Genomic DNA, 12,507 nt, shown 5'->3' with positions numbered 1-12,507 from the left:
ATCACGACAACACAGCCAGTTACATATTAAGACCAGACAAGTACAGTTGGGAGGTGACATACAGAATCCTGATGCATATCATGTTACAATCAGACACAAACAGGATGGAGGACCAGACCTTGAGTTCGTGCAAATGTTCACAGCATTAGGTCTGCAAAGTGTTCAGCTGATGCACATTTACTGGAAAGGAAAATGGGCTTTTGTCACGGTAGCCGTGCCGACACAAGCTAAAATGTTTCTCCCGCCAGGACAACACCCACATGAAATTCAAGCTATGCTCGCAGACGAAAAAGAACCAGCTGGAATGAGCAATCTGCACCTCCAAGTCTGAGTTTATGGTTCTTGCCCAGAAAAGCATAGCTCACAGCCGTAATTGTATAGTGGTTCCTACTCTTTGTTGTGGCCGCAGCAACCCCGGCCGATTCAGGGTCATGGCAGGTGTGTGTTGCTTTTGTAATTGTATTGTCTGAAAAGACAAGATTGTCTGTCCACTTGAAGTGTGGTGATGTAAAAATACACTAGTTTTGACCACACCTGTATTTTAGTAAACATTATTAGCATGCAATGAATCAAAGTATAAGGTACGATGTCGGAGATCAAGAACGCTTTTGTTGGGAAAAAAAGCCATAACATATCATTTCGACAATACGGGTATCAAACCCGCTATTTCTTGCATGTAGAGCAAGAACTCTAGCCTTTGAGTTAAATCCCCCCGCTGCACAAGAAGGCTGCCACAATTTCTGCAACACCAAAACACTAATTAAGATGTGTCATTTTGAGTCAACAAGACCATGTCCACAAAGGAGATGAGGTGACCGAGAGGTTAAGGTGATGGACTGCTAATCCATTGTGTTCTGCACGCATGGGTTCGAATCCCATCCTCAGGACTATACTACTGCACCAGTTTTGACACCACCTGTGTTTTTAGGAAACATCATTAGAATGCAATTAATCCAAGTATCCGGTACCATGTGGGAGATTGAGAATGCTTTTTTGGCAAGAAAAAGGCATACTATACCATTTGGAGAATGCAGGCATCGATTCCACTTCATCTCACATGCGAAGTGAGCGCTCTTGTATGAGCGCGTCATACAAGAATGGGATTTGTTTTTGTGTCCTTCGAATGAAATGTTTTCCGCATGTTGCAGAATTTTCCACAGGAAAGAAATCTTTAAGATGTATCACCAAAAGAGCTGAACCGCCCAATGTGGGGCTCGAACCCACGACCCTGAGATTAAGAGTCTCATGCTCTGCCGACTGAGCTAACCGGGCCTTTTTCTGGCAAGATATCACTTTTTATTTTTTTTTTAATTGATGTGGTCTTTTTGATGTTTGATCAGTTCCACAGCCAACCTAGTTTCTCAGGGAACAAAGGAGCGAGAGGTTCAGTCATAGCTGAGAACTTTGGAAGTGTAGTCATCTTAACCCTCCTGTTATGTTCATTTGTCAGGAACAGCCATGATGTTCCCGGGTCAGTTTGCATGCTTATTTATCTGAAAGATGTCCAAAACCAAAAAATCCCCACAAGCATTGTTAGTTATTCACTACTAACTCCATTACTAACTATTCTATCAATGTTTAGTGCAATGGTGTACCTTACCTCTCACAGGTAATGGTTTAATTCATTTTAATTAATTAATTAATTTAATTAATCAGAGGCATCATGACCAGTCTGCATCAAAACATTATCGGAAATCCTGTGGCAGGTTTCTGGCATTGATTCCTAATTCAGTTGCCATCCCTGATAGATGGTAATGGTAATGGTAATCATGCCCGCGTGGCAGGCGAGTCTCTTTGCTTGTCTGACGTCTGTGTCGCATCCTGATTGGCTGGCACCAAATGTCAACGACACGAGCGCGGCCCCCGCTTGGCAAGTGAGAATTCTACCACTGAACCACCAATGCCACGTGGGGACACACTGTAAGAGAAAAAAAATCAACTGTCAAGTGGATGAGCCTCTGCAAAGTGGCGCTGAATGACAACACATCACAATGTCATACTCTTTGGATTCAAGCACCTTCTGGCGTAATGGGATCCACAACAATCACGTCAGCTGTGGATGCAACGTCAATTCGTTCTTGAAGGGCAAGTGACAAAAAGACGTACATGGTTCAGAAATCAGCTGCCAAAGTTTCACTGACCAAGCACCCAGGCACTGCTGGGATTTGAGCCCAGGATCTCCTGTTTACTAGACAGGCACTTTGACCAGCTTAGCCACAATGCCAGCAGTGCATTTGGCACCAACACAAAAACAGTTCGCCAATGGGGAAAAATGTTCATACAAGGGAGGGAGTCCAAAGTCCAACACATGTGTGAATTGAGAGTCCCTGGGTGGGCTCGAACGACCAACCTCTCAGTTCACAGCCAAACGTGCTGACCAATTGCGCGACAGCAATACAACAGCATGACTGCTGTAAGGTTTCTGTTACGGTCTGTTACGTTTCAGGTGTCATTCTGAATACTGCCCTTCCGCAGGAAAAGAGCCTTTGTACTTTTTCAACATGAGCTCTAAAGAAAGGTATAAGCTGAGATATACTGCATTGGCCGGGAATAGTTCAGGATAGTGGATAGTTCAGCTGAAACGTGCTAAACTTTCCCCATTCATTTCCAATGAGAGCGAAAGGCCACTATGAATGCAATATACTTTTGTCCGGGGGTGGCGCTGTGGAGTTCATCCCCACTATCCACTATGGATGTAATATACATTTGTCCAGGAGTGGCGCTGTGGTCGCTTCTGCTCCCTCCACCCACCACATCCATCCTGAACTTCAGGTAACACAGCACAATTGCTTTTTCCGAGCGAGCGACGAGACGACGCGACAAAAACACGGTAAACTACAGTAAAAAAAATATATTTTCTTTTGCATTTCAGGCTACAGAAAAATATTTTGTCTTTGAACTGTTCTGTTTAAATATTTAGTCTTTGAACTGTTCTGTATAGTGTTTAAATTGCTTTCACGTTTCTCTACGTGGGTTTGTGGCGCTATTGTATTGTTCGCTATTTTCCGACCCCGTATACCTATTATATGCATTAGCGACAGTTATTTGGACAAATATAATGATAGCTCATAAGACTTATGTTTTTTTTGTAAGTACAATGTTATAGTTGTTCATGGATAAGTACATATCATCTGTTAAATTAAACTCTTATGAGCTATTGTAAAGTGAACAAAGAAAAGATGATAGTTTATAGACATTGTTGTAGTCTGTAAATGTTCTTGGAAAAGCTCATATATGACAACAATACACATATTTCATACATGTTGCTATCACATACTGTAACATGTACTTGTATTCAGCTCATATATGACAACAATACATATATTTCATACATGTTGCTATCACATACTGTAACCTGTACTTGTATTCATGGTTTTGGATAATAATACATTATATTATTTCATTATTTCTGTCACTGTAGAGAAAAAATGAAGAGATTGTTTTTCCCCGGGCGAATCAGTGTGGTCTTCCGCAGGGGCCCACTGGGATTCCTGCTGCAGGATCCCACCGAGGAGGCCAGGCAAATTAAGGTCAACCCGTCGAGGAGGGACAAGTCTCCTGTTGCACAGCAGGAGGTTGTAAGGCAAAACGCCCTTGCAGTGGTCCGTCAGAGAGGGGGAGATGCTTCAGACCAAACTGAAGTACTGGGCGAGTACATCCTGCAGTTTGGGAAGTACAAGGGGATGTCCTTCCGCTGGCTCCTGGAGAATGACATGGGATACACTGTGTATCTCATCCAAAGCCAACAGAGAGAGGAGGCTGCAGGAGTGCTGGTGGCTGAGGGGCATAGCAAGGACAGCCTTCTGTCACAAAAATGCACAAACTGCAACAGTACCTGCAGAAGCAGCAACAGCAGCAACAGCAGCAGCAACAGCAGCCCTCCACCTCTTTTACCATCGCCTCCACCTGTTCCACCACAACCTTTGCTGAGAGCACGGGTGAGTGTTTTTAAAGTTACACTGCATTGCATATGTATGCATTGGACCATTTTATTACTGTTGAATAACTATATTACCACTCTTTTCTTTATAGCTAAGGACGAAGACGAAGAGCTGGAGAAAGCCATGCTCAGCATCTCTCCAGATATACTCAGTATGTGCAGTTTATGGATATGTACATGTTAGGCTCTTTTACTTTCCTAGCCTTGTCTATGTGTTTTGTATAAAGTAAATCACTCTAGTTTCTATGTGTTTTGCAGGTGGATCTGCTCCACCAACATTAGAGCTGCTACGGTTTTCAGGTCCAGGGCGAAGTTCTTAAATAATGACCGACCTCAAAGGGCATTTTGTGATTGCATGTGTTCTCGTCACGTTCTACTTTTGTTCCTTTCATGTGTGTTCTACCTACAGTCCAAGTGACTGACTATGAATTGATACAGCCTACGAGAGGGTAAGTATAATTTGAATACATTCTTTTGAATGGATGAAATGGTGAATGATGTTTGCTCACTAACGCCGGAAGCATGTGTTTGCAGTGAGCCATTGTGCTTCTCCTGCTCTAGTTCAGGTTGGACTAGACCATCACAAAAAAGGTCTATTTAATTCTTTAAAAAGCCAAACCAAGTAGTTGAAGTAGCAAATGGCAGTTTGTTGTGAGTGACTCTACTAATACCCCTGAAACGCCAATATTTCAATCAATCAGTCTTTCATCACGTTTTCTCCGGTTTTAGACACAGAACATGCACCGACTGGCCCAGATGCACCAGAAGATGGTAAAGGCTTTAAGTGATGTTTGACCATTTCAATCCAAACTGATTTACACTCACGGTAAAATGCACCACCGCCTCTTTCCTTGTGTAGCACCAGCTGTGCTGCCTCCAAAGATTCCAGTGCCTTTCCCACGGGAGTTGATGTTTCTGCTACCAGAGAAAACAAAGACCAAAGAAGAGACCCCACAGCCTGCCCCAGGTGAGTGATTAATCTTTCTATGTGACTGACTGCACCTGATATTAATATAATATTAACACAGTGTACATGTAATTTGGTTTCATTTTAGAAACTGCATGTGCTCCTGGGAGTCCTGTAGCCTCCACTCTATCTGCATCAGAGCCACAGTCTGCACAGAGACCCCACAGTAAATAACACAGCAGTATAGTGTCACATTAAAAAGGGTGTCAAAATTGACATGTGCATGTCTGTTTCCAACTAGACCAACCACCAGTCCCACCTACGGCAGTCCCACCTGCGGCTGATATCAACAGGCCTCCACCTCAACAGTTTCTGTCATTTGACCAGGAGGTCAATAAGTGGAACTGCACACACCAGCAGAAAATATGGATGAAGTTGGAACTGGAGTCCATGGGTCTGTGACCAGGCTCCCGCCCTGTCAACAACCCTATGAAAACCTTCTCCCTGTGGCGCTTACCTCCCCAGCCTGAGCTGATTGACAGTATTTATGATCTGCAGTCCTCAAAGTATTTTCATCTTCACCCCTTTTTCGTCTAAAAGCCGGAAAATGACTACTTGATGGGGCGGCTAAAAAACAACTACACCCTGCCGTGCTCTGGTGACTGTTCTCAGCCACGTGTTGTCTCTGCTGGAGTCGGGAGACCGCGAGTGATTGTGGGCCTCACTGGACAATACTACCTGCTCTCCTCCCGGCTGTGCTGTAAGAGCTGCAATAGGAGGTGGTATTCCGACAACCCGCTCTGGCTGGAAAAGCTTCCCAAGAGGTTTACCAATCTGTTGCCAGCGTTACTGACTTACAAGAAGGCCATCTGTAAGTCAGTACTGGATGAGTTGAGACGGACTGGAAAATCACCCACAGACATGGCAAATCAGGTCAACGAGATGTTGCATCTCAAGTATGAGCGTGCCAACCTGGCCTATCTCCTGTGCTGCCAGAATGTGATGGATGGAGAGGCAGGAACTTATGGCGGCCAAAAGACCATCACTCAGTTCCTTCGGCAGGAGCGAAAACCGGAGCCTTTTGGGGGCTACAGTGATGCTGATGGCTGGAACGGGGTCTCTGTGTCTGCCCACTACCTCACCGACTGCTTGCTGCATGAGTTCCGGAACCAGAAGGACACCATTCAGCGGATGCTGCAGGATACCTTTGGACAGGCTCTCCGCTCAGACCACACCCGGAAAGTGGCCAAGAAAGTCACCTTTTCATCTGGTGTCATGTCGTCATACGCTGTGATGAATGAGAACTGGATGATCCTGTCCTGGGTCATGGTGCAGTCTGAGACGGACAAAACCCTGCGGCCGATGTATGAGGGTCTCTCAAACCGCTACAACAGGGCTGGCATTGAGAAAGCACAGTTTCAGTGGGTTGACAGGTGAGACTTCATCACTTTAAACAGAAATGTTTAATCAAAAATTAACTCTAATAAATGTCATTATTTCATATGCTATTTGTGTTTCTCAGAGATTGCTGCGCACCGTTCAGGGTTGCAGAGTCTTCTGCGGAGGAACATCTCAACTGGGATGCCTGGCAAACAACTGATGCAATTGTTACTGAGGCCACATCTGGGAACCTGTTAAATACATGTGCATCAAGAACCTCTTACAACAACAGTATCATCATCAAGCTGGACTTGTTCCACTGTATGCAACGGCTTCTTCGTGAGCATCACCCGTTATACGGCACCTTCGCACAGTTCCTATCAGCTGCCTTCTCTGTGGTGGACCAGGAAGACCTGCAGAGGCTCCTGGATGCATACGTCTTCTGTGGCATCCAGCCTGCAAATCCCACCAAGCAGCATATTCGTGAGCACTGCAGGGTAAAGATTCCTCCACCCGGGATGCTTATTCAGAGTGGAAGGGGTGTTGAAGCACTTTCACCTGGCCACAGATCCGAATGGCATCCCTCTTTATAAGCCCTCCATGCTAAAGAGATGGAGGATCCAACGAGTCCACATTCTGCGCGGTTGCCTCAGTGATCCTGAGGTGGAAGGGGGCATACTGTACCGCCATAGAGGAACGATACAGTTAAACCACGTGCCAGGTGAGCGTGCAGCAGTCCCCGTCTGGATCCCCATCAGAGGCACATCGCAGCAGGAGGGCTACCACTTCCACCAGGCCAAATGGGTGACCGGCACGCAGGTCTCCCCAGAGCTGTTCCAGGCCCAGGCCATGACAGGAGTGTGTCGCTGGAATTATCAGCGTCTGCTGGACCTGAAACTGCCAGGCGTTTCTCTCCCGCCTGTTTTCGACCCTGCACTGATATGCTCCCTGAATGCTGTTTCCAGACGGGTCTTTGGCGAAGAAAAGTACCCTGCTCTTCGTCTGGCAGCTGAAGACACCGGGGAGAGGTTTGGCCTGGAGTACAGGGAGCCAGAATGTTGTCCAGTCCCTTTAGACTGGGACAAACATAAAACCAAGAAGGACCCCCGGCCACGCCACAAGTGCTCCTTCTCCAGGCATCCTGTCTGATCAGGGAGCAGACCCAGTGCAGCCTTCCTCCACACCTCCCACCAGGCTTTTCAGCTTTGTTCCCCACTCTGTTCACCCTCTTCAAACTGCTACTGCGACTACGTCTAGTCATGTGGCCCTATCCCAGCATCTGACTTGGACAATAAAGCTTCTGTTACTGAGCTTCAGCCACAGCCAGGTAAAAACTTATCTAATCATGTGTTCCCTTGTTGCATCTTGTTTGACCCAAATAACAAATGTGTATCTCATGGTTTTCTTTGCCTAGAGCCCACAAGAAGATTGCCCATCCAATGTTCTCCGACTGCTGCCTGCACTGGACCAGTGAAGACTGGAGGGAGAGTATTTGTGTTGGACCACAAGCGCTGGCCATCTCCAATGAAGTCGGCAATTGACGAGCTCCTTAATAAACACCGCGGGCACGAGGACATGATCAAGCTTGTGGTTCGGGAGTATGGCACTCTTGTCCACAAGTCCAGCAAAGACCCCAACAGCAAGCTGCATCCAACATCAAAATTGCATATTTCCAAATACATAAAACACAACAGTAAATTTGTCAATACATCATCTTCACTAAATACCAGCCCAGAGAAGCTGCAACATACACAGCAGCTTTGGCAGTTGCTCAGCACTACCTCTGCTGTGCCTGTCGTGACACTGCCTGCAGCTATGGTCATTCCACCATCACCACCACCACCACCACCACCACCACCACCACCTGCTCATACCCCATTGAAGCAGGAGCAACCACCTCCCGTGTCAAAAAAAACTCAAACAAAAACATGTCTGTGCTGTGGTCAACCAAAATCAAAATATCAAGGGGATGGGACATCAATACATGACTTTTATCAGCGGGGCCCTGTCAGATACTTTTATTGCTCCACAAAAGTGTTCCAAAAATATGGTGCAGAAGGTCTGACAAACCCCAAGATGCCGTTTCAAGAGTTCAGTCAAACAGACTTCTTCCAGCGAGAGCTCGATGATACAAGAAAGAGGGTGGAGGAAAAACAGCAGAAGAAGAGGAAGAGGGAGGAATCTCCTCCACCCCCTGTACGAAAGTGCCGGTTCTGGTAATTATCAATACCACATGGCTTATCGCTTTTAATGGAATGCAACAGTTTTCCTACCTCATCTACACTTATCCTCTTAAATTGAAAACTACACAGTTTATCCTACACAATATTGTTCTTTATCTGACAGTCTACCATCAACATCTATCATCTGATCTCTAATCAAATTTATTTTATTAATAAAAAGATATTGGTGCTCCCAGTCAGGTAACTGACATTTGGACAGGTTTTGAGTGGAGATGGGATTTGTCTTGGTCCTCGGTCGAACGGTTAGGGTCATTCATAAGCGCTATCTGCCAACTGCTGTCATTCTGAAGCGACTGACGACATAAATATGAATGAAACCCGTCAATAAATGATAGACTTGAGTTTCTGGTAAGTACTACACAAGAAGATAAGGTGCTCAACTGGAGAAGGGAGTGTGGACTGGGTTTAGGGTTAGACCAATACTGTATTTGGCATAGAAATTGGGGTTCAGATTAGTGTTTGGTACTTGGGAACAATAAATCAAGGACTGGGTTTCTTCACTATTACATGACAAGAGACTAGTCGAGAGAACGTAGCCAGGATTAGGTTTGGGGTATTTGTCTGATGCTGAGGGACACATCCTGGACTCATTTCCGAGCCCAACATCTCTTCTACAAAAAAGCACTTGACTTCTTGGAGAATGCAGGCATCGATCCCGCTCCCTCTCGCATGCAAAGCGAGCGCTCTACCATTTGAGCTAATTCCCCAGCCGTCACAGAGTTGACAGAGAAGGTTCAGTCTCATAACTATTTTGGTTCCTTTGCTGGAGTACGTCAATTCCGCAGCTGACCGAGTTTCTCGGGGAACACAAGGAGCGAGAGGTTCAGTCATCACTGGGAACTTTGGAAGTGTAGTCACCTTTAGTCAGGTCTGCTTTGGTGAACTTCAGAGGCATCATGACCAGTCTGCTTCAAAACATTATCTGAAATCCTGTGGCAGGTTTCTGGCATTGATTCTTAATTCAGTTGCCATCCCTGATAGATGGTAATGGTAATGGTAATCATGCCCGCGTGGCAGGCGAGTCTCTTTGCTTGTCTGACGTCTGTGTCGCACCCTGATTGGCTGGCAGCAAATGTGAACCACCAATGCCACGTGGGGACACACTGTAAGAGAAAAAAAATCAACTGTCAAGTGGATGAGCCTCTGCAAAGTGGCGCTGAATGACAACACATCACAATGTCATACTCTTTGGATTCAAGCACCTTCTGGCGTAATGGGATCCATAACAATCATGTCAGCTGTGGATGCAACGTCAATTCGTTCTTGAAGGGCAAGTGACGAAAAGAAGTACATGGTTCAGAAATCAGCTGCCAAAGTTTCACTGACCAAGCAGCCAGGCACTGCTGGGATTTGAACCCAGGATCTCCTGTTTACGAGACAGGCACTTTGACCAGCTGAGCCACAGCGCCAGCAGTGCATCTGGCACCAGCACAAAAACAGTTCGCCAATGGGGAAAAATGTTCATACAAGGGAGGGAGTCCAAAGTCCAACACATGCGTGAATTGAGTCCCTGGGTGGGCTCGAACCACCAACCTCTAAGTTCACAGCCAAACGTGCTGAGCAATTGTGCAACAGAGACTACAACAGCATGACTGCAGTCAGGTTTCACTAAGTGCTGTCCACCTTAACTCTCGGGTGGTCCGGTCTGTTACGTTTCAGGTGTCATTCAACTGAAGAGATCCTATTTGAAGGCGACGCAGGCCAAACTAGACTCCAGCAAAAAGTTTCAAACAGCGCCCTCTGCTGTCAGGCAAGAGCAGAAACCATAAAAAGCTTACAGCACCTGGTATTCCCAGGCGGTCTCCCATCCAAGTACTAACCAGGCCCGCCCCTGCATTGCTTCCGAGAACGGACATTTTCAGGGTAGTATGGCCGTAAGCTGCCAGGTGAACTGAAAAGATCCTTTTTGAAGGCGACGCAGGCCAAACTAGACTCCAGCAAAAAGTGTCAAACAGCGCCCTCTGCTGTCAGGCAAGAGCAGAAACCATTAAAAGCTTACAGCACCTGGTATTCCCAGGCAGTCGCCCATTCAAGTACTAACCAGGCCCGCCCCTGCTTAGCTTCCGAGATCGGACGAGATCGGACGAGATCGGGCGTTTTCAGGGTAGTATGGCCGTAAGCTGCCAGGTTAACTGAAAAGATCCTATTTGAAGGCGAAGCAGGCCAAACTAGACTCCAGCAAAAAGTGTCAAACAGCGCCCTCTGCTGTCAGGCAAGAGCAGAAACCATGAAAAGCTTACAGCATCTGGCATTCCCAGGCGGTCTCCCATTCAAGTACTAACCAGGCCCGCCCCTGCTTAGCTTCCGAGATCGGACAAGATCGGGCGTTTTCAGGGTAGTATGGCCGTAAGCTGCCAGGTCAACTGAAAAGATCCTATTTGAAGGCGACGCAGGCCAAACTAGACTCCAGCAAAAAGTGTCAAACAGCGCACTCTGCTGTCAGGCAAGAGCAGAAACCATAAAAAGCTTACAGCTCCTGGTATTCCCAGGCGGTCTCCCATCCAAGTACTAACCAGGCCCGCCCCTGCTTAGCTTCCGAGATCAGACGAGATCGGGCTTTTTTAGGGTAGTATGGCCGTAAGCTCCCAGGTCAACTGAAAAGATCCTATTTGAAGGCGACGCAGGCCAAACTAGACTCCAGCAAAAAGTGTCAAACAGCGCCCTCTGCTGTCAGGCAAGAGCAGAAACCATTAAAAGCTTACAGCACCTGGTATTCCCAGGCGGTCTCCCATTCAAGTACTCACCAGGACCGTCCCTGCTTAGCTTCCGAGATCGGACGAGATCGGGCGTTTTCAGGGTAGTATGGCCGTAAGCTGCCAGGTCAACTGAAAACATCCTATTTGAAGGCGACGCAGGCCAAACTAGACTCCAGCAAAAAGTGTCAAACAGCGCCCTCTGCTGTCAGGCAAGAGCAGAAACCATAAAAAGCTTACAGCACCTGGTATTCCCAGGCGGTCTCCCATCCAAGTACTAACCAGGCCCGCCCCTGCATTGCTTCCGAGATCGGACATTTTCAGAGTAGTATGGCCGTAAGCTGTCAGGTCAACTGAAAAGATCCTATTTGAAGGCGACGCAGGCCAAACTAGACTCCAGCAAAAAGTGTCAAACAGCGCCCTCTGCTGTCAGGCAAGAGCAGAAACCATAAAAAGCTTACAGCACCTGGTATTCCCAGGCGGCCTCCCATCCAAGTACTAACCAGGCCCGCCCCTGCTTAGCTTCCAAGATCGGACGAGATCGGGCGTTTCCAGGGTAGTATGGCCGTAAGCTGCTAGGACAACTGAAAAGATCCTATTTGAAGGCGACGCAGGCCAAACTAGACTCCAGCAAAAAGTGTCAAACAGCGCCCTCTGCTGTCAGGCAAGAGCAGAAACCATAAAAAGCTTACAGCACATGGTATTCCCAGGCGGTCTCCCATCCAAGTACTAACCAGGCCTGCCCCTTCTTAACTTCCGAGATCGGGCATTTTCAGGGTAGTATGGCCGTAAGCTGCCAGGTCAACTGAAAAGATCCTATTTGAAGGTGACGCAGGCCAAACTAGACTCCAGCAAAAAGTGTCAACCAGCGCCCTCTGCTGTCAGGCAAGAGCAGAAACCATAAAAAGCTTACAGCACCTGGTATTCCCAGGCGGTCTCCCATCCAAGTACTAACCAGGCCCGCCCCTGCTTAGCTTCCGAGATCAGATGAGATCGGGCGTTTTTAGGGTAGTATGGCCGTAAGCTGCCAGGTCAACTGAAAAGATCCTATTTGAAGGCGACACAGGCCAAACTAGACTCCAGCAAAAAGTGTCAAACAGTGCCCTCTTCTGTCAGGCAAGAGCAGAAACCATAAAAAGCTTACAGCACCTGGTATTCCCAGGCGATCTCCCATCCAAGTACTAACCAGGCCCGCCCCTGCATTGCTTCCGAGATCGGACGAGATCGGCATTTTCAGGGTAGTATGGCCGTTAGCTGCCAGGTCACCTGAAAAGATCCTATTTGAAGGTGACGCAGGCCAAACTAGACTCCAGCAAAAAGTGTCAACCAGCGCCCTCTGCTGTC

The 12,507-nt window shown here is 47.1% G+C and overlaps 1 protein-coding gene, 8 non-coding genes and 5 pseudogenes across 9 annotated transcripts; 2 read left to right on the top strand and 12 right to left on the bottom strand.

The window, feature by feature from the left end:
* The first annotated feature begins 805 nt into the window (after positions 1–805).
* Positions 806–889, top strand: trnas-gcu (transfer RNA serine (anticodon GCU)). The gene has a single exon. It is a non-coding gene; the product is annotated as a tRNA-Ser (tRNA).
* Positions 890–1,199: 310 nt separating this feature from the next.
* trnak-cuu (transfer RNA lysine (anticodon CUU)) lies at positions 1,200–1,272 on the bottom strand. Its single transcript has one exon. It is a non-coding gene; the product is annotated as a tRNA-Lys (tRNA).
* A 2,542-nt stretch (positions 1,273–3,814) lies between these two features.
* Positions 3,815–5,191, top strand: LOC144895236 (uncharacterized). Its single transcript, XM_078788648.1, has 8 exons — positions 3,815–3,938; positions 4,033–4,092; positions 4,199–4,240; positions 4,350–4,389; positions 4,670–4,711; positions 4,800–4,907; positions 4,996–5,073; positions 5,149–5,191. The coding sequence occupies exons 1-8, from the start codon at positions 3,815–3,817 to the stop codon at positions 5,189–5,191; spliced, it is 537 nt and encodes a 178-aa protein (XP_078644774.1).
* Positions 5,192–9,805: 4,614 nt separating this feature from the next.
* Positions 9,806–9,879, bottom strand: trnat-cgu (transfer RNA threonine (anticodon CGU)). The gene has a single exon. It is a non-coding gene; the product is annotated as a tRNA-Thr (tRNA).
* Positions 9,880–10,241: 362 nt separating this feature from the next.
* On the bottom strand, positions 10,242–10,350 carry LOC144896786 (5S ribosomal RNA; annotated as a pseudogene).
* Positions 10,351–10,462: 112 nt separating this feature from the next.
* Positions 10,463–10,591, bottom strand: LOC144895827 (5S ribosomal RNA; annotated as a pseudogene).
* Positions 10,592–10,703: 112 nt separating this feature from the next.
* On the bottom strand, positions 10,704–10,822 carry LOC144895699 (5S ribosomal RNA). Its single transcript, XR_013626206.1, has one exon. It is a non-coding gene; the product is annotated as a 5S ribosomal RNA (ribosomal RNA).
* A 112-nt stretch (positions 10,823–10,934) lies between these two features.
* Positions 10,935–11,053, bottom strand: LOC144895657 (5S ribosomal RNA). Its single transcript, XR_013626161.1, has one exon. It is a non-coding gene; the product is annotated as a 5S ribosomal RNA (ribosomal RNA).
* A 112-nt stretch (positions 11,054–11,165) lies between these two features.
* LOC144895282 (5S ribosomal RNA) lies at positions 11,166–11,284 on the bottom strand. Its single transcript, XR_013625778.1, has one exon. It is a non-coding gene; the product is annotated as a 5S ribosomal RNA (ribosomal RNA).
* Positions 11,285–11,396: 112 nt separating this feature from the next.
* On the bottom strand, positions 11,397–11,505 carry LOC144896666 (5S ribosomal RNA; annotated as a pseudogene).
* Positions 11,506–11,617: 112 nt separating this feature from the next.
* Positions 11,618–11,736, bottom strand: LOC144897230 (5S ribosomal RNA). Its single transcript, XR_013626800.1, has one exon. It is a non-coding gene; the product is annotated as a 5S ribosomal RNA (ribosomal RNA).
* A 112-nt stretch (positions 11,737–11,848) lies between these two features.
* On the bottom strand, positions 11,849–11,957 carry LOC144896385 (5S ribosomal RNA; annotated as a pseudogene).
* Positions 11,958–12,069: 112 nt separating this feature from the next.
* On the bottom strand, positions 12,070–12,188 carry LOC144896596 (5S ribosomal RNA). The gene has a single exon (XR_013626461.1). It is a non-coding gene; the product is annotated as a 5S ribosomal RNA (ribosomal RNA).
* Positions 12,189–12,300: 112 nt separating this feature from the next.
* Positions 12,301–12,418, bottom strand: LOC144896189 (5S ribosomal RNA; annotated as a pseudogene).
* Positions 12,419–12,507: the final 89 nt, after the last annotated feature.

Source organism: Doryrhamphus excisus, unplaced genomic scaffold, assembly GCF_037039965.1.
Source record: "Doryrhamphus excisus strain RoL-2023G ecotype Guam unplaced genomic scaffold, RoL_Dexc_Guam_v1.1 HiC_scaffold_24, whole genome shotgun sequence".
NCBI classification, from domain to species: domain Eukaryota; kingdom Metazoa; phylum Chordata; class Actinopteri; order Syngnathiformes; family Syngnathidae; genus Doryrhamphus; species Doryrhamphus excisus.
The sequence above is the reverse complement of the archived record's forward strand: the minus strand, read 5'-3'. Positions and strand labels throughout refer to the sequence as shown.